Source organism: Psammomys obesus, unplaced genomic scaffold (assembly GCF_907164565.1).
Source record: "Psammomys obesus unplaced genomic scaffold, mPsaObe1.curated_primary_1811, whole genome shotgun sequence".
In the NCBI taxonomy this organism is placed as follows: domain Eukaryota; kingdom Metazoa; phylum Chordata; class Mammalia; order Rodentia; family Muridae; genus Psammomys; species Psammomys obesus.
The window spans coordinates 12,584,946-12,604,330 of record NW_026591872.1 but is presented as its reverse complement, the minus strand read 5'-3'; the positions used below and the strand labels follow the sequence as shown (position 1 = coordinate 12,604,330).

The window sequence follows — 19,385 nt, the reverse complement described above, 5'->3', positions numbered from 1 at the left end:
CTGCTTTTTTTTTATATTTCAATGTTCTTGGCTCCTGTGATCCAAATACAGCCTCCATTCCTGGGAAAAGTCTGATGGGGAGCTCAGAAAGTGAGTGAGAAGTTGGAAAGTTACCCGCAGGATTGGGTCCTTTACCATGTGTTGGCCCACACTACCATAGAGGTTGGGGTCAGGTGAGGGTCTGTGGGGAGCTGGTCTGAACCTGCGTGGAGTGGTCTTAGGTAGTATCAATGAGACATAAAATCTATAAATGAGAAGGGAGGCAATTTAGCTGGTATGTGCCAATGCCTGGAACTGCTTCCCCTGAGATGGGAAGAAGGAAAACTTGTCTGTCTTCTGTTCTTGTGATCACTGGGGCTGTTGTTTGGCTACCTCCTTTCAGTCTGTAATGGACCTAACTGGCCAAAATGAATCCTATGTCTTTGAGCTATTCTTCTACTTGTACCCAGACCATTCTCCAGGGCAAGGGAGGATTTCAAAACATCATTCTCTCATGAGTTCTTTTTCCAACATTTCTCTTTCTTCATCTTAGCACTAATGTATAACCATCACCCAGGGTTGTATTGTATATATATTTTCATTTTATGGTGTTATGCATACTCGGTGAGATGAGTTCCACTTCTGAGCAACACTCCAGTCCAGTTTAGGGATTTCTTCTGGTAAAAGGAGCCTCTGGGGCAAATGATATTTTTTTAAAGTACTTTGGTCATTAGTTACTCTCAGTCCTCATCTTGCCAGAAACTTTTGTCCTGACTGAAAGCCAGAAGTTTAGGCACTATTGATTTGTTAATTTGGTTAAATCTAATTATATATAATAATTATATATAATAATATATTATATACCACATGTGGTATATATTATACATACACTTGTTTTTTGTTTTATTTTGGTTTTGGTTTGGTTTGGTTTGGTTTTTCATGTCAGGGATTCTCTGTGTAGCCTTGGCTGTCTTGGACTCACTTTGTAAACCAGAATGGCCTCAAACTCACATCAATCCACCTACCTCTGCCTCCCTGAGTCCTGGGATTAAAGGCATGCACCACCATGCCTGGCTGTGTTTTTGTTTTTCTGAGACAGGTTCTTGTTATATATCTCTGGCTGCCCTGGAATTTTCTGTATAGTCTAGAATAATCTCAAAATTCCAGATCCTCCTGCTTAGCCTTTCAAGTGCTGTGCATCACCATGACTAAAAATGTAACTTTTTTTTTTCAAAACTTGATATACCATTCTTTTTTTTTTTTCATAAATAGAAAGTTCTTAAATAGTTTTACAAGTCAAAAAAGAACAAGTATGTGGAAAATGAGGCCCTCATTGGCTCAGCCCTGAGTCTATGCTTTTCACCTTTAGGGCTGATCTTTACAGTTTTTATTCTGTATGTTTTTCTCTTCTTAAACATATAATACTTGTCTCTCTTCTTGATATAACAAATCTTTACAAGAAAGCTGAACATTATATAAGTTAAAAATTTGAAAGTAATTAAAATCATAAAGATTTCCCTAGGTCATTAGTTTACTGCAACATGCTGCTACCAACCAGTTGCTGTGTAATTTAGTATGAACCCACTGTACTGTAATTGGCCATTTGTATTGTTTCTAATTTCTTACAGACACAATTGTTGTGCATGTCTTTATCAGTATATTATTGTACACTTGCGTGGCTCCTTGTGTATGACAAATCGTGGAAGAGGAAAGGCTGTGTCAAAGGGTCAGATTTCTTTTGAAGCCCCCCACATCTATTGCACAGCTTGTTAGCTAAGGAGAAGTGTAATACAGAGCTTAAGGACATGGGCTTTAGGGCTGAAGAGATGGCTCAGCCATTAAAAGCACTTGTTGCTTTTGCAGAAGACCTGGATTTGTTTCTCAGCACCAACATTATGACTCACAACCATCTGTAATTTCTGTTCCACATATTCTAAAACCCTCTTTTGACCTCCCTGGGCACCAGACACATATATGGTGCATATTTATACATTTACATATGCAGATAAAACACTATCACACATAAAAAATATAATTTAAAAAAGATATGGGTTTAGATATCATGTAACCATCTTGCCCCTGTGACTTTCTAATCACCCTGCCTAACCTCTCAGCTTATTTGTTCCTCTGTAAATTGGATGATGATGATCATGATGATAATATCTTTCTCAATATATAAATGCTCAGTAAGGGTAGCAATTACTTAGCCATTCTCAGGACACATATTTCTTGGGGGAAGAGAATGCTCATAGCTTTCTGATACCCAGAGTCCCTAGCAGCAATATGGTTGAACAGCCTAGAAGTCGATTGGCCCCATATTTACTCTGGTAGCATATCTCACTCTAAGTGGCCCTTCTTTTTAATTTTTTTTATATATTATGATTTATTCACTTTATATCCCAGCTATAGCCTTCTTCCTTGTCCTCTCCCAATCCCACCCTCACTCCCTCTTCTCCTCCCATGCCCCTTCCCTAGTCCACTAATAGGGGAGGTCCTCCTCTCCTTCCATCTGAACCTAGCCTATCAGGTCTTATAAGGACTGGCTGTATTGTCTTCCTTTGTGGCCCGGTAAGGCTACTCCCCTCAGTGGGAGGTGATCAAAGAGCCAGCCACTGAGTTCATGTCAGAGAAAGCCCCTGTTCCCCTTACTATGGTACCCACTTAGAAACTGAGCTGCCATGGGTTACATCTGTGAAGGGGTTCTAGGTTATCTCCATGCATGGTCCTTGGTTGAAGTATCAATCTCACAAAAGACCCCTGGGCCCAGATTTTTTGGTTCTGTTGCTCTCCTTGTGAAGTTTCTATACCTCCAGGTCTTTCTGTCTCCCCCTTCTTTCATAAGATTCTATGCACTCTGCCCAAAGTCTGGTTATGAGTCTCAGCATCTGCTTTAATACCCTGCTAAGTAGAGTCTTTCAGAGGTCTTCTGTGGTAGGCTCCTGTCCTGTTGCCTATCTTCTCCCTCTTCCGATGTCCATCCCATTTGCCTTTCTGAGTGAGGATTGGTCATCTTATCCAGGGCCCTCCTTATTGCTTACTTTTTTTTAAGTGTACAGATTTTAGTATGATTATCCTATATTATATGTCTAATATCCACTCTCAAGTTCCAGCTATTATACTCCTAAGAATATATCCAAAATATGTTCAAGTATACAGCAAGGACTTTTGCTAAACCATGTTCGTAGCAGCTTTATTTGTAATAGCCAGAATCTGAAAACAACCCAGATGTCCCTCAGTTGAGGAATGGATACAGAAATTCTGGTACATTTACATAATGGAATACTACTCAGCAATTAAAAAGAAGGAAATCATGAAATTTGCAGTCAAATGGTGGAAACTAGAAAAGACCATCCTGAGTGCAGTATCCCAGAAGCAGAAAGACACACATAGCCCTTCTTGGTTTAGGTAATATACAAAGGAAGCCCGTGCCACTTTCCAGGAAATGGTGATGCTTTAGTGTGTCCACGGTGAGGCTCAGGAGGAAGGAAGTCTCAGGAGAAAAGCCCTGCAAATCCTAGCTGTTCTGCTTTTGTTCCCTGTAAAGCCCCTCCCCCCAATGTAGACTCTTCTTCACAAGAATGAAGGGCTTTAAAAGGCTCCTATTTAAGTGATTATAGGAAGAGGAAGTAGCTCTTGCTTAGCCAGCTCTCAGACCACAGCAAGGCCTGTGGCTATGGTCATATAAGCCCTGTTCTCAGTAGGGATGTTTGGAAGGAAGAATGGAGCCAGCTGTAGGTTTATATGGAGAGTTAGGTTAGCAGAGTCAAGAATACTTGCATCCTCAAGTAGGGGAAAGATGGCCCTGAAAAGGACAATGAATGGGTATTTTGCTGAGATTGGCTTTAAAGAACTTTTGATCCCTCTTCCAACCCTTTTGACACAGGAAAGAAAACAGGAGGCAGTAATTAAGTTTTATTTATATTTATTTATACTAATTTGTCTGTCCACCGTCCTTTATTTACATTCAACTCCTTTACCCAAACTAGATTTTATGAAAGTTCTTGGTAGGAGATCAGAAGCATGCCCACTCACTAAGCAGGTAGTCCTACCTGTGATGGGCACAGTTGAGCTTGCATCAGGAAGAGCTTCTTTTGCTACTGAAGTCAAGGGTACCCGTAATAGATGTGACGATCTACTGACACTTTGGAGCTAGGACACTAAAACTTTCAGCAAATCAATGTTGGGTGTAGTGGAGCCTCCAATGGCAAGCAAAAGCCTGCCTTTGCTTACGAAGATCCACATAAATGAACAAGCCTGGGCCCATACCTGTATCTGACTTTCAGGAGGCAGTTGTGCCATGGAAGGTGTATCCATCTTCAATCATCCTGTGAGAAACTGTGTTTTAAGGGGCCAAGGAATAAGTGGGGTCACTTCTAGTATGAGATATGGGAATCTTTTTTTAAGCTGGGAAAAGTTGCCACTCAGTTTGAGTCACATGGAAAGGTATGAAATGGATGAGAAGGAAGAGCTATTTCATTGGACACTTTAGGCCCTTCCAGCCTCTTCAGGAAGTCCACTGGTATCCTGGATGGCAGGCAGCTGGAGAGCACATATTTAAAGGTGCAGAATTATCAGCTTGTGGAGCCCTCAATAACTGACCATTTGAATCCTTACCAAGCTGAAGCCAAAAATAAGGCAGACATATAGTTCAAGTCTCATGGTGACTTAGTAGTCAGACCTCTAGAACTCTGAGAAGAGTAGTGGAGACAGTATGTGAGGCTTCCTTCAAACCTCATTTAAGGAATTCTGGACTCACCAATGTCCAACTGAGGTCCTTTGAAAGAGCCAGCTTCCTTAGGGCTTTAAAGACTGGTTTGAAACAGTAGTTTGGTGTCCTTCTTAGAAGCAGTATGACAGTGGTGTGAAGGTAAGAGAGTTTGGGGGGGGGGCATGGTCACATGGCATGGCTAGATTCCTTGGTGTCCCACTTGTAAGGCCATAGTGAGAGAATAGGAGATGCCAGAAGTGGTTATTCTGTCAGTCACTGGTAGAGGGGGAGGGTCCAAAAAGGTGGTGTATGCCTTTTGGCAGTCCCTTATTCACTCTGTCTGAACCTATAGCAACCTGGCAGGGCCTTCAGCCATAAGCCTCCCTGGGGAAGAAGGGCCAGATTCTGCACCAGTCCTCTGATCCTGAGCCATTATGGGAGGCCCCGCCCATCCCTGCAGTCTCTGCAGCTAGGGCTCAGCCTCGGCCTATGCCATCTTCACTTCAAGGTGCCCCTGCCAGGGAGAGACCCTGCAGCTGCTCCTCTGTGCCTGCCAGCTCTGCCTCATCACGCCCACTTTCTGAACCCTCGAAGCAGCCAGAGTCGCGTGGGATGTCCACCTTGAGTTCTGACACTGTGTGCACCAAAGGCTCCTGGCTGCTCTCTGCACCTTCTTCAGCCTCTTCGCTGCCAGCGGCTGAGAAGGAAGACAAAACGGAGAGACTGGGTCCTAAACGGGTTGGTGGTGGAGGTAGGGATGGGAGTGGGATGGTGGGGTGTTTTCAGAAGCCTTCGGAGCCTGGTCATGGGGTGGAAACCCTGGGCAAGTCTCTTGTAGGCAGTTAGCTCTTCTGACTCTTTCTACTACCTCTGCTTCTCTTCTCCCCACTTCCAGCAGGGAAGGTGAGAGCTGTTCCAAGGCCCAAGAGCTCAAAAATCTCCAGCACTAAGCTGGAACCAGGCAACCTGGACTTGAACTCTGGAGCTATTTCCCAGCTTCATGCAAATGCCTTACCTTCTTTGGCCTTAATCTCCCCTCTGATCCAAAAGGGAGATGGACCTGGTTACCCTTATAACTCACGCTGTCCCCAACTCATTTTCCAGGAAACACCAATCCAAGTATTTGGAAAGTTGTCTTCCTACTGCAATAGGGGGCTCTGGGGCAGAGTGTGGTCGGAGTACAGTGCCCTCAATGCCAGTGAGAACCTATTTGCCCACCCCCACCGAAGCCACTCACTGTCGTAGTCCAGCAGCAGCTCTGCAGCTGTGAGCAGCTTTGCCCGGTGCTGTGGGTCCATAATATTCAGCTCATTGAGGTGTGTTTCCCGCAGCTCTTTGAAGTCTTCCAGTGTCTGGTAGCCATTGAGCAGCAGAGTGGATGTGTGCTCCTGGGGGTAGAGGCAGGCCATCAACAGTCTCCTTCATAAGCCACCCCTGCCCGGAACTTTTCCCCTTACATATAGCAGATGGCCCCTCGGTCCCCATCCCAGTGGCAAGTGTGCCTCGTTTGCTCCCAGACACTAATGCAAGTCCAAAATCAAACCTTCAGGCCAATGCGCTCCAGCAGTTCATGCAGAGTCTTGGGCTTGGGCCTCTTGCCTTTGCTCTGTCGGCGGCTGGGGCGCACAGGTCCCACAGCCTCCTCTGGTAGCACATCCACATAGATGAATTTGAAAGAGCCCAGCTTGCCATTGAGCAGGCCCAGCCAAGTTCCCACAGGTGGCTTTTCAATGATCTGGATCACATCTCCTTTCTAAGGGATAGGTTGTGGGGATGGGGGAGTTAGAAAAAGAAGAGAGCAGGAAAGAAAATACTTGGCTTTCATATTTTGGTTCCTTTTTTTTTTTTTGCTTTCTATCCTATTTGTTTGTTTGTTTGTTTGTTTTGGTGTTTGGGTTTTTGAGACTCGGTTTCACTGTGTAGCCCTGGATGTCTTGGAATCGCTTTGTAAACAAGGCTGGCCTTGAACTCACAGAGATCTGCCTGCTTCTGCCTCCCTAGTGTCAAGATTAAAGGCTTGTGCTACCACTGCCTGTCTTTGTTCTCTTTCTTTATTGCTGAAGCCTGCCGGATCCTGGAGGGACCCAGGTGCCAACTTTACCTGCAGTTTCAGTGAGTCGTGGTCGTAAGGGCTGGGAGTGAAGTCAGTGTGGACTTGAGCACGCCCACAGAAAGGCCCTGTGTACTGGGGAGCAGGTGACTCTTCCATGAAGCTTCCAGAGCCTGGGCCAGGGCTACAGAGTTCACTGCCTGCAGAAGGACAGAGAGGAAGCATGTCTTTGTCCCCAGGCAGCTGGGTGCAGGCAGTGCCTAGCTGGGTCAAGACAGGGAACTACCAAAGAAACACACTAGGGACAGAAGCTGTACTCTAGCAGGAAATGCAGAAGTAGTTTGGATCAATACACCTAGCCATTCTGGGGAAGCATAGATTTTCACCTCCAGGGCTTTAGGCGATGAAGAGTTGATAGCTGGAGAGTTGGCTAACAGAGACTAAAGAATGGGCAAATCCAGAAAGCCTCTGGGGCTCAATAGGGCTGATTTCCACTGAACAGGTGAGGAAATCAAAGGGTAAGCAGCCCAAGTGACCTTCCCAAGGCCTCTCATTATACTTGGTGCCACTGGGTCCACTACACTCCGGGTCTCCTTACTCCCACTAAAGTGCTCATTTCACACAGGAAGACATAACTTGCAGGATTCTTTTACTTTCTCTAGTTTATTAGACTCAAAGTTTAGCAACAAGGCCTTATAAAAAATGCAGGCATGCTCTTCCTATCCAAAAAACGGCAGAGTGATGGACATTTTAAGTGGACCTCAGTGGGAGGCAGGGGGATGTGTCTGTAGAGCCAGAGAAAGAGTGACAAAAGTGGAATGAGCCTGAGAGACTTCTCCTTTAGGCAAGGCACCTCTTGTCTAGCCCGTGAACTTCTAGAAGATGTCTGGTGGTGCCATAAGCTCAATAAACAGAGGTCTTGGGTCCAAGAGGATGACTCTTAAGAACTGAAAACTCTGGACTCCAAGGTGGGATGTTTCAGGCACTCAAGGGGCTGTAGTATGTATGTCCCCTTGGACAGCTATGGACAGGCTGGTTCAAGAGGACAGTGAGGTTCTTTCTCTGTGTATGGGCCCTTTCCAGGCCTAAAATAGCAAGTGGAAGCTCCTTCCAATGAGGTCAGCATTGGGTCACTTAACTTTGCCAAGCCTCAGTTTCCACATCAGCAGCAGTGAGGTCCTTTCAGGGAGTGATGAAGATTTAATGTGAAGTGGGTTGAGAAGGTTCTAGCAAGTAGAAGAGAGATACTCATTTCTCTTTCAACCCTTTCCCAGAAAAGCCCCTGGCACTACCCCAGCCTAGTTCTTTCCTCCAGACTTGGCAGATGTCCACTCACTTTTCCTCCTCACCTGTTGACGTCTGGCGGCTGAGTGCTGGCACTTCCCGCTCCTCCTGCTCAGAAAAGGCCAGGGCCATCTTCTCAGGACCGGGGCTGTCTAGGCTGCAGTCTGGAGATGCTGGGGAAACAGAGCCCTCCTCCAGCATGTCTCCCTACAGGAAGAGTGTTGGAATCTCTGAGAAACCTTGCTGTGGTAACAAAGCCAGTCTCCAGTGCACTGGAACTGGCTCTGAGCTTGGTTCAGATCTCAGTTTTGTTACAGGCTCAGTGACCACATTCTGTACCTTAGTTTCTTTCCTCTTTTGGAAAAATGGGTTTAGCAGAACCAGTTTCCCTATGTCACAGAAAGAGGTCTCCAGTGTTCTGAGTGGATATACGTTGTCAGCTTCTAGTGCTGATGGACATAAACAAGAGGCCAGAGCAACTTGAGGTTGTTGCCACGACCTAATCAGGCAGATAATTGTGTCTGAGAGCAAATGTCCACATTCTCATGTGTCAAGGCTGACCTGCCATTTCATTTAATCCTCACTGTAGTACCTGAAGATAAGTGACATGGTTGGCCTGAGTTTTAAGACAGATAACTTAGCCAAGGTCTGTGGGCAACAACCAAGCTGCCTGGCCCCAGAGCTCCTTGCATCTCAGTTCAGTGCATCTGAGCATGTTGTTATTTCTCAGATGGTTCTCTTAGAATAAAAGACTGAGTTATTTGCCAATTTCTATGTTGTGAATGCTCCCCATCAACAGTCAACATCCGGTACCATTGCATGTACCTGGATGACTTGTCAGAAGAGGTATGTAGGTTATTTCCACTGTGTAGATACTATACACACCCACATAAGCAACGTGTTTAAGAATAGCATGTTGTGCCAGAATTATGAAACTATGAATTTTGAAGATTTTTGGCATCACCTTTGTCCTGGTTACTTTTGTGTCAACTTGACACAAGCTAGAGTCATCAGAGAGGAAAGAGCCTCAGTTGAGGAAATGCCTCCATGAGATCTAGCTGTAAGGATTAATTAGTGATTGATGTGGGAGGGCACAGCTCATTGTGGGTGAAGCCACCCTGGGCTGGTAGACCTGGGTTCTATAAGAAAGCAAGCTGAGCAACCTATGAGAAGCAAGCCAGTAAGCAGCACCCTTTCATGACCTCTGCATCAGCTTCTGCTTCCAGGTTCCTGCTCCATTTGAGTTCCTGTCCTCACCTTTAATAATGGAATATGTTGTGGAAGTGTAAGCCAAATAAACCCTTTCCTCCCTAAGTTGATTTGTTCATAGTGTTTCGTTACAGCCATGGTCAACCTTTGTTTTTAATAAGGCTATAGTTGATTTAAAGCTCTCTCTCTCTCTCTTTCTGTGTGTGTGTTTGATAATGTTGGTGATTAAATCCAGATCTTTGTACATGCTAGGAAAATACTTTACCACTGATTTTTGTCAGTCTATAGAAGTTGATTTCTAATAATAGTTGTATTTAACAACTGACTTGCAAGATTCATGACAAATGCCTTCACAAGCTAGTCGAGCTGGCTCCAGTATTCAAGACTGCTGTAAGAGCCACAAACACAATAGCCCACTGTGTGCTCTAAGCCCCTGCCCCCATAGATCTCTGAATCACCTTCCTCCCTGGGCTGAAGTTAGCAACCTCCATTTTCATTACAGTCTTTGAGTTAATGGTGGTTCAATCTATCTATTTATCTTACTTTTAAAGATTTATTTTATTTTTAAAATTATGTACGTGTGGGTAGGGTGATGTTGGGGGGTATATGCATATCAGTGCAAGTTCCTTTAGAGTCATGAAGAGGGCACTGAATACCTTGGAGCTGCAATTATGGGTGGTTTTAAGTCACCCAACGTGGTTGTTGAAAACCAATCTTATGCTCTCTGAAAGAGCAGCACATACTCCTAACTGCTGAGCCACCTTTTTAGCCTCACACTCTATTTGACTTTCTGATGGTTACCAAAGTGATATCATTCAGTGGGAGCCACACATTAAGTCTTGAATTTGGATCTTTGCCCAGGTTGGCACTATGTAGTGTGATCCTCTCTGGTGGGGCTGGGTAGCAGCAGGAAGTCATAGCTCTCCATCAATCACAAAGCCATGAGGGGAAGCAAGTGACACTTCTACACAGTGCTATGTTGTAAAGCTTAGTAGTGTCCAGGGGGTTAGGGAGTATGCATTATTGACTCATGGCATTCTGAACTTAAGGCTTATCAGGATGTAACCACATGGTAAACAGAAGAAAATCTGTATTTTCACTATATTTTCCTGGAATCAGGTCTTCTTAATTAATCCCAGAGGATTTTTCTAGTTAAAGCTTTGAGCTGGATACATATAGCTCAGGGGAACTTGAATTCCTTTCAGCTGCCCATCTTAACACGAAGCTTCTGATGCCCAGACTTTCATCTTTCTTCAAACTGAGTTCTTTCCTAGCCAGCCTCCTGCTTCCTCAGCCTTTCTTGGCCGTGCTGCCCCTGTGCCCTCCCATCACCTCCATGAGAACACCCTGTTTACATTGAACAGCATCTGCACATCTAAATACTGACTATCCAGGTGATCATATTCATTTCCCTGCCAGAATGGCCTCCTTAGCCCTCTTTGGCCTCAGCCCACCACCCTTGAATTCCAGGCCTCACCATCTCCTCTGACAAGGCCTTCACCATCATCTTGCCCATCTTCCTGTTCATGGTTCGGGAAATGACTGCCCTCCACTTCTTTCCCAACTTTTTGCTACTCTTCCCAGAATCCTCTGGGGTAAGAACACCGGAGTCATCTTCTGGAATCTGTGACAACAAGTAGAGATTCAGAGGGTATGGTAACACTGGCGTGGGTCCAGGTCTTGGTATACAAAGAAGTCTTCAGGATCCTGAAGTATGTGAATGTGGTGGGATGGAGAGTCACCCCATTCTCTTTTTCATCAGGTCTAATCCTGTTCTCAACCTTATTAGTCTGTGATTTAATTTGCTTTCTGCTATGTAATTAATATACATAGGATTTAGGCCCAGAAATTTGGTGCCTAGGAGAAGTGGACCTTCTGTGTTAAGGAAGCTTTGTCCCAGTAATACTAATTCCTCATGTTTCCACTCTACCCTGCCACCCCCTTCCCCCCACGCAACAGACTCCAAAGAATCTCTGAAACTCACATTATCATCCAGGTTAAATTCTTTCTCGCTCACCACAGGGGAGCTGGGCTTGGATTTGGCAAAATCCTTGAAGCTGCTGGAGCGCTGAAGTGAGAGCTGGAAGAAGCAGAAAGCTGTAATCAGTGGCGGTAAAATGACTGCCCAAGGGTGGATTTCTTTTCCCTTCTGGGCACATGCCCACATCAGGGCTGGGCAGAGCAACAGAAACACTGAGGTGAAGGGACAAGATGTATCATTTTTCATTCTATCCCTGGCCACAGAACAAATTACTTTTGGCCTCAAGTGCCTCATACCTCAATGAAGCTCCAGGCTAAACCCAGATTTCCATCACCGAAGTTTGGTCTCAGAACCCTGACATGAAAGATTCAATGTGTCAGAGTCAATGTACACTTTAGCATATATAAAAATGCCATAAGTGAACTGGGAGGTAATCCTTGCCAAAAGCATGATTCTGGCTTCCACACTCTGGCTGCACACTGAGCCAGGTTGCTAACACAATGACAGGGGCAAACATATCCAGGCCTCTAGCCTGACAAATTTGTGTCCCAGGAAGAGGAAGACAATCCCACCAGATGCCTGGCATGACACTTTCTATAAAAACCACAGTAGAGGCTTACTTATAGAAGGTGCCTATAGTTTTGGCTCATAAATGATTGGAACTAATTCAGTCAAGAAGACCATCATTTTCTCTTGATTCATCTTCGCTTTTAATCTGCCTCAGCCACCAATAAGAGAAGCTGGCAACTGCCGACTTTTGCAAGTGTTTGGACTTTCAGGTGTGACCTATTGTTTGTGTTGATGAGACTATCTTCAGGAAGCCATCTTTAACTGTATACATGTGTACATGCTGAGATATCAGCCAAAAACAGGACAGGACAGGTAATGGGTGTGACCAAAGACACAAAAAATTGATGCTAATGGGGTTTAAATGCCGATTTTCTGTCAAACTTTCAATTCTGGAAGAAAAAAAAGGGGGGGCGGGGTGTTGGAGATAGCCTTGGTGCTAAATGCAAATATAAAGCCTAAACCCAAAATATTTACATCAACAGAGAATGTTTCCTGGATTAACTAATAATATCTTCTTTTATTTTGCTTTAAAAATTCTGTCTATATGATTTCTATCTTTCATTTGAACGTATTTGTTACCAGAAAGACAATATAATTTTAACAATAACATCTGATAGTCTGTTTAACCTCATGTTTGTCAACAAAAACACCATTGGCTGCAACATATTGGTATTAAATTTCTTTTAATTAAAAAAAATTTTGATGCTAAGCCTGTGTCACGATAAGACCAGCAGACATGCACAAGAACCAGGGTTCACACATGGCCAGACAAATAGAGTAGAGATAGACTACAGACACTCAAGGTAAGTGCTTGAGGAACCAGAGTTCCAAACCGAGACTGAAGCTCAAGGTTTCACATCCTTCTTCCTGCTAAAAGGGGGCGTGTCCAGTGACAAAGGCCCCAGAGCAGGGGGTGGTATCACTTAACCCTCAATGAGTACAATTTGTTCTAACTTCTACAAGACTACAGTAGAGCTGTCTGGGATTCTTTCTGGGTCTTGACCAAAGCTGAATCAGCAACTGGGTTTCAGGGTCATGTATTCCTAGAGGTAGTTGACCAGAAACTAGGTCAGCAGCCAGGCCAAGCAGAAACTAGCTTCATCTGGGCCTTGTAGATGGGGTGCCTGGAGCCTCATTTGGTAAGCTTCCTTTGTGATAGAGACCTGGAAAGGGGACTGTGAGTGGGTAAAGAGAGAGGAATGTCAGACCATAGGGGAGGGATTTCCATGATTCCCATGCATCTCCTCTATGCCTCACTATTCTTTCCTTTTCTTCCTTTCTTTCTCTTCTCTCCTCTATCTTCCATTTATTTCCTTTTCTTGTATGGTAGGATGCAGCTGCCTGGATAACTTCCTCCTCTTATTGCATGGAAAAGAGGGAACAGAGAGAGGGTGGGCACCAGGCTGGCTTGGGCCCAAGGAGAGCAGGCTAGCTTACTATTTATAGGCTGGTGGGACCTATTGTAGCCTTCCCTCCATAAATGCTTAGCCTAGTCTCCAGACCAGAAGGCTGACAGTCCTGCTAAAGCCCCAGGGACTGGTAAGGCTGGAAAGCAAGCAGGAGGGCAGATGTGGGGTGGAAAGTAGGCTTTGTTAGGGAAGAGTAAGCTCATTGCAGGGGCTGTTCTCTAATCACAGCTCTTTTCCCAGGCCTTTTCCTGTTATTAATTAGCTGGCTGGGAGGCTGAGAGGAGAAAGGGGCCTTTGAGTCCCAGGCTCTTGTGAGGGCTCCTCTGGCTGAGCTTAAGCCCCAAAGCATGAGGAGACAACCCTAAAGGGCCATGGGGATAATTATGGGGTTTGGGCTTAGTCCAGATAAATAAATATGTCAGGCACATGTTCTTTAAGTGATCAATGGGTCAGCTAAGGTGGCTTTTTACCAGGCCTTCCTCCATCTTCGGGGGCAACCCCAAATATCCTAGCTAACTATTGCGTACCCTGGGATAACCCAGCCCACAGGTGAGTTGAAATCCATGAGCTAGGTTTTTGTTTTGTTTTGTTTGTTTCCCGTTGGGGTGAGGCCTGGCTGAGAGTTGTGCCAGCAAGTGAGGAAGTTCCATGTACTGGTGGCTTCTCTTTTGAGGCTATGGAGAGCATATGGGCCTCTTGGAAACAGCTACACTTTGGGCATTGGGCGTTGCTAAGTTCAACTCTGGTATGACTCTGCTATGTGTGGCCTCAGATGACTTATTTAACCTTTTAAACCTCAGTTTCTTCTTTTCTGCTACTGACCAGCTGTGGATGTTACTGTTTTCACTGTGCTGTCATTTCCTCATTAATGAAACGAAGACAAATCCTCTACTGTACTGAGATGTTGTCAAGTTGAACTGAGTACCCGTCCAATGATGGGAACATCACCTGGCATATCTGTCCCTCCTGAGACACTGGCTTATGTTTAACCTTTTGTATCTATAAATTCTTAACCTAGACACTTTCCCATCAAACACACCCTATCCTTCTAGCAATTGTCAGAGAGAAATCTCCTTTAGATTAATTTTACTTGGAGACAACACAAATACCCATCAACTGTAGACTGGATTAACTATATCAGAATCATGCAGGAGGACAGTAACCAACAACGCAACTATCTCAACAATATTCTTTATTCTAAAAATATGAATAAATCTCATCAACACATGGTTGATGAAAACTGGTCAGCTTTCTGGAAAAGTATGATAGTTAATTCTTCCTACACAAGGGTCAAAGCACAGAAAAACTCATTTATGCTGTTGGAAGTCAGGAAAGTGGTTACCCTTGGGGAGGAGATATGTGGTGACAGATAAGGCTGTTAGAGAAACTTGTACAATTTCAGAAATGGTTTATTTCTTGAGCCGAGTACTGCTTATAACTGCAGATCTCGACTTTATGGAAACTCACCATATGGATATCATACTCAGATAAAAAAAAAAGTGGTTCCTATTCCAGTTTTAAAGGCAGCACCCCTATAGAAATCCTCCTCCGATCACCCCTCATAGCTTTACACTGCTCCGGGTGGCTCAGCTTTCCTACATATCCCCCAATTTTCCCTCTAAGTCACTTCAGTAGCCCAGGTCCTAGCCTTTGTGAAACCTTCATAGAAAGGTTAACTATCACCCATATGCCCAATAGCCTGCCAGGTTCTTCATATGTGACAGCCTATTCCAGCATCACCAATTCCATATGACAATCTCACTTCTCAGTGGAGGAAATGGAGATGCAGGGAAATTAAGTGTTTTAGGCAGAGCCCAATGGCTGGTAGTGAAAACACAAGAGGAGGACACTCCTTAAACCCAGGTCTGGGACAATGAAAGGCCATGCTGGGCCTTGTGCCACCTCACAGCTTGCGCAGTCACTCCTACACCAAGATAGACCTTGCACAGTGCTGACTATGGTGCTGTGTGCCTGGAGCCAGCAGGAGAACAGGTAGGAGCAATTGTGAAGGAAGAACATTTGAATGGGCTCAGGCAGTGATGCAATATTCCTCCTTGGGGCTAGGAAGCATTAGAATGAGAATTAGAGCTAGAGGTAATCTGAGTATGGTTGGTATACCCATAGCTGTTCTAGGAGGCAAAGCAGAAAAAGCCACAGAAGGTCCTTACTAGCCATGCCAGGGGATATAGGCATTCTGTTGTGGACAATGGGGAGCCATGAGTTGATATTTATCCAAAACGCTTAGGACCAAAAGTGTTCCACAGTTCAGATTTAGTTTTTTGAGATAGTATTGTAAGTACCCCTGGCTGGCCTCTAATTTACTATGTAGCAGAGGATGACTCATATTTAAGATGTAGAAGATGATGCCTCTACCTTTTCAATCAGTATTCATTACAGATAAGTCTATGGCTGCCATACCCAGAGGTTTATGAATACTAGATAAGCATGCTACTAGCTGAACTATATCATTAGTCCATCCAATTAAAATATTTAATGTTTGCGTATATATATATATATATATATATATATATATATATATATATATATATGTTTTGGAAAAGAGATATCTAAACATGAATTTTGGGTATATTTCATATAGTCTTCATATACATAGCTTAAAGGTAAATTTTATATAACATTTATAGTGTGCCTGTGGTTTGACGGTGGCCTGTCACATGAAGTCAGGTATGAAATTTTCTACTTGTGACATCCTGTTGGTTTTCAAAAGCCTTCAGATTTTGGAGCTTTTCAGATTTTCATAATAAGGTCTTTACATGCTTTGTAGCATGTATTATTGGGGTTTTATTCTAGAAGAGTGACACGAGGGCCCCATGGGAAGCAATGAGCTAGCACTGGGGAAGAGAGAAGGAGGCTGGAAGGAAGCACTTGAGCATGATCCTAGGTTTCTCTTTATTTCCCCTGGAGAGGGTAGAGAAGGGCTGTCTTTAGGGGAGACAAATCTAGAACAAATTCCTTTCCATATCTTAGACCCTGACACTGGCATATGATAGAAGTGAGAGCAAAAGGAATATAGTTCAAACTTGAAGATGATTCAAGCGTCCACAGAGCTACTGAGGGACAAACCTTCCCACTCAGGAGCATTCTCCCTCATTGTGAACCACAACAGGTATCATGTTCTGAACAGGTCTACTCCCTCCTCAGTTCTATTGGCTTGTCTCTCAGTCCACAGGTATCTGGGTATTCCTCACACAGTTCTTCTACTGGTGGACTAAATTTTGTGATTGTTACTCACTCCTGAAGCTTCTGAGATCAGTAAGGGGACAAAAGAGTGCAGAGAGAAGGAGGTAAGATTTTGAAATTAATGAAATCCAGGACCTTGGCTTGGATCCCTGCAACTCACTAGCCTGTGATAGCTCCAGCAAATTTCATCAGTCTGAGTCTTGGGTGTGAGATCAGTATAAAATCCACACTGGTCCCTGTTCTATGTGGTTGCAGTGAAAAGTCAGCAAGCTAAGCTGTGACTAAAGGGCAGCACATGGCCTGTGATAAGCCTTCCCTCAGTAACAGCTCTCCATGCTCTTAGGTCTTGCTTCCTGTACTTCACAGCTTGGACCATGGTTTGTTCTTTGCAATGTTCTTTCCATCTTGACTCACGAAAAAGCAAACACCTCCTTGGAGTCAGGAGCACACACGTGATAGAGTGCTCTCATAACTATTATTCCAGTGCTCCCTACCTCCAGAAACCACCTTTTCTTTCATAGGTGAAGAAACTGATGATCACAGAAATTCAATAAATTGTCCAGGTATGGCAGAAAGGCAGGATTCCACCTCCCCTTTCTTATCTCTCTCCTTAGCACATTCTCATTGCCTGAAGGAGGATATGAGGGAGGAACAGGAGGGAAGCACTTCCTTTGTATTTGTACATTCCCTTCCACCACATCACCTCAGTTTCCAAAGGGAAGACACTTGAATTCAGTCATCTGGCAATCAAAATGTAACTGTCTGTGGGCCTTGGGAAGATGCCATGTCTTCTGAAAGTCTGGTTGTGCTAAGGGAATTTTTAGAGTATGGAGCTTGGGTATGTAGAGGCAAGCTCCTCTTGCTTCCTGGAGGCTGACATAGGCTCTGGCAGGGGTAAGGTGCAATTTGCATGAACTACTCTTCCCTAAAGGATATGGACCACAGACTTTTCTAGAAGAAACCTGGAGGAATTCCCAGAGGCCCATCTGCAAAGTGCAGGATCTGTGTAATTGGAGCCAAGAGAGTGGAAAGGGATTTCTTGTTCTGTGAGCCTTGGGGCATCTCTGCCTGAGGTAGCATAGGATCCCAGTGTCACAGTGTCAGCTCTTTCTCAGACTCTTTCCTCCAGCTTGATTCTTCTGCGGTTTGGGGCCCACCAAGGTCTATATAGCAGTCTCTGTTTCTCTCATGAGCTAAAGAGCAAGGGGAAGTGGCTTGTCTCTGAGAAGTGGCAGCCAATGGCAAGCCTTTGGGGCCTAGTTTAGGTGGGGTTGGGGGGGATGACAGGGTACTGTGTGAATATTCACAAATCTCTCTCTCTTTCACCTACTACCACTGAAACCCTAGAGAAGCAGCTGAGGTGGGGAGAGTACAGCGGAAAGTGGCAGCTACCCAGATCCTGAGAGATGGGACAGGATGTACACCTCGGTGCTCTGAGCCTGTTTTTCAGCTGTCACCACTGCCTGGGAACTATTCTCCTGACAAGGAGGGAATCCCCCATAGTGTACCTGAGTTGAATTTCAGGGAAACAGTGTGAGTCCTGGAAACCTGTGCCTACCATTTGGAGGTTTGGATCTAGTTAGGCTTGCTTTGGAACATTCCCATGGTCCCACTAGACATGCAGGCTGGACAGACCAATTGCCTGGGAGAATTCTGCTGTAAAATAAACTCTCTATATACAAACCAGAGAAAACTGGGTATAACAGAGTCTTCAAGAATCATTCAGTTTAGCTGCTGTCTCGGAAGATGAACATCTCAGCCAACTATGATGGCTACTTTTCTTCCTGGCCTTTGAAATCTCCCTCCCTCCCCTCCCTTTTCATGATATTTTCCTTCTCAGCTCTCACACCTACTCACCATGTCATCAGCTTCATTTCTCATTTTTTCGTAAGTTCTCCCTGCCCAGAATGAACCCAACTAACACCCCCGAATTTCACTGCACTTTGGTGGGCCCTTTTCCTGAGTTCAAAAAGCACCTAGTAATTCATCTCTAGTGGCCCAGGAGGAGGGGGCTGCTGTAGTGGATCCAAGTGCAGGGGCATGACTCCTACCAAAGAGTAGGAAGGTCTGCGGCCACCTTGGCCGGGTAAACTAGTGGACCCCTTTGAATGAGATAGTTCTCAAGAGGACATAGCTGAGCAGAAGTAATACAGAACAAGTCTAGGGAGGGACAGAATCAAGTACACTCTTTGGATTCAACATGAACACTGTATTTTGTAATTCTCAAACTGAAGTCTATGGTTCTAGACCTTAAGTTCTTTAATCTCATCTTTGTAGGGTTGATTCTATAACTCTAGACATCTAAAGCTCCAACTCATACCTCCATACTCCAGAGTTTAAAAAGTGTCTTCCGTACTTGTACTACTCTAGCGACCATTGAGAACCATCCCTTTGCTTTCTGGAAGAACCCTCACCTACAAGCTCAACATACGGCCTTGGTTCAACTTCCCCCTTCTAAGAGTCCGGGGGGAGGGAATTGGTGGAGAGTGTGGAGGAGGGTAGGAAGAAATGAGCGCTCAAAGATGTTCCTCACCTTTTTCTTCTGAGTGGGCTCCTTGTCACTGGCATTGGAGGGTTTACGACGCAACATGGTCCTCTGCTGTGATGACACTCCTGCTCCGTTCTCCAAGGTATTAAAATGCCAACGTCTCTTTATAAGCTTCCCCAGCACCAGCAAAGTGGCACAGCATAGACTGAGCCTCCAGCTGCTACTCTTACTGCTACAGTGGCAGCTTGGTGGTGCAGGCCATGGACACCCAGCAGCAGCAGCAGCAGCAGCAGCAGCAGCAGCAGCAGCAGCATACAGGAAACCTTGCCACGTGACCTACTCTTACAGCAATCATGGCCCCTGCTGGCCTCTAGGAAGGAAGTAAGTCCCTGCTTCAGTCTCCAGAGATTCTGATGCAGACAGATATTGAGCTGAACAATCAGATAAAAGCCTCAATCCTGTTGTTTCATGCCATTCACCAGCAGTTCTTTCAGTCAGTGGCTTAT

General features: G+C 44.8%; 1 protein-coding gene across 1 annotated transcript; it reads right to left on the bottom strand.

The window, feature by feature from the left end:
* Nucleotides 1-3,884: 3,884 nt before the first annotated feature.
* Sash3 (SAM and SH3 domain containing 3) lies at nucleotides 3,885-19,118 on the bottom strand. Its single transcript, XM_055612195.1, has 8 exons — nucleotides 18,925-19,118; nucleotides 11,215-11,310; nucleotides 10,708-10,854; nucleotides 8,087-8,228; nucleotides 6,789-6,937; nucleotides 6,231-6,440; nucleotides 5,925-6,075; nucleotides 3,885-5,384 (listed from the first exon to the last, which is right to left on the bottom strand). Exons 1-8 carry the CDS (start codon nucleotides 18,979-18,981, stop codon nucleotides 5,191-5,193), a joined length of 1,146 nt encoding a protein of 381 aa, XP_055468170.1. The 5' UTR covers nucleotides 18,982-19,118; the 3' UTR covers nucleotides 3,885-5,190.
* Nucleotides 19,119-19,385: the final 267 nt, after the last annotated feature.

Excerpts from the sequence above, each read along its gene's own strand:
- Sash3 (XM_055612195.1), bottom strand. The coding sequence starts at position 18,981 with ATGTTGCGTCGTAAACCCTCCAATGCCAGTGACAAGGAGCCCACTCAG. Across the intron at positions 11,311-18,924 it reads AGCCCACTCAGAAGAAAAAG|CTCTCACTTCAGCGCTCCAG; the intron begins GTGAGGAACATC and ends TGCTTCTTCCAG. Across the intron at positions 5,385-5,924 it reads GCTGCTGCTGGACTACGACA|CCGCTGGCAGCGAAGAGGCT; the intron begins GTGAGTGGCTTC and ends CTTCCTTCTCAG.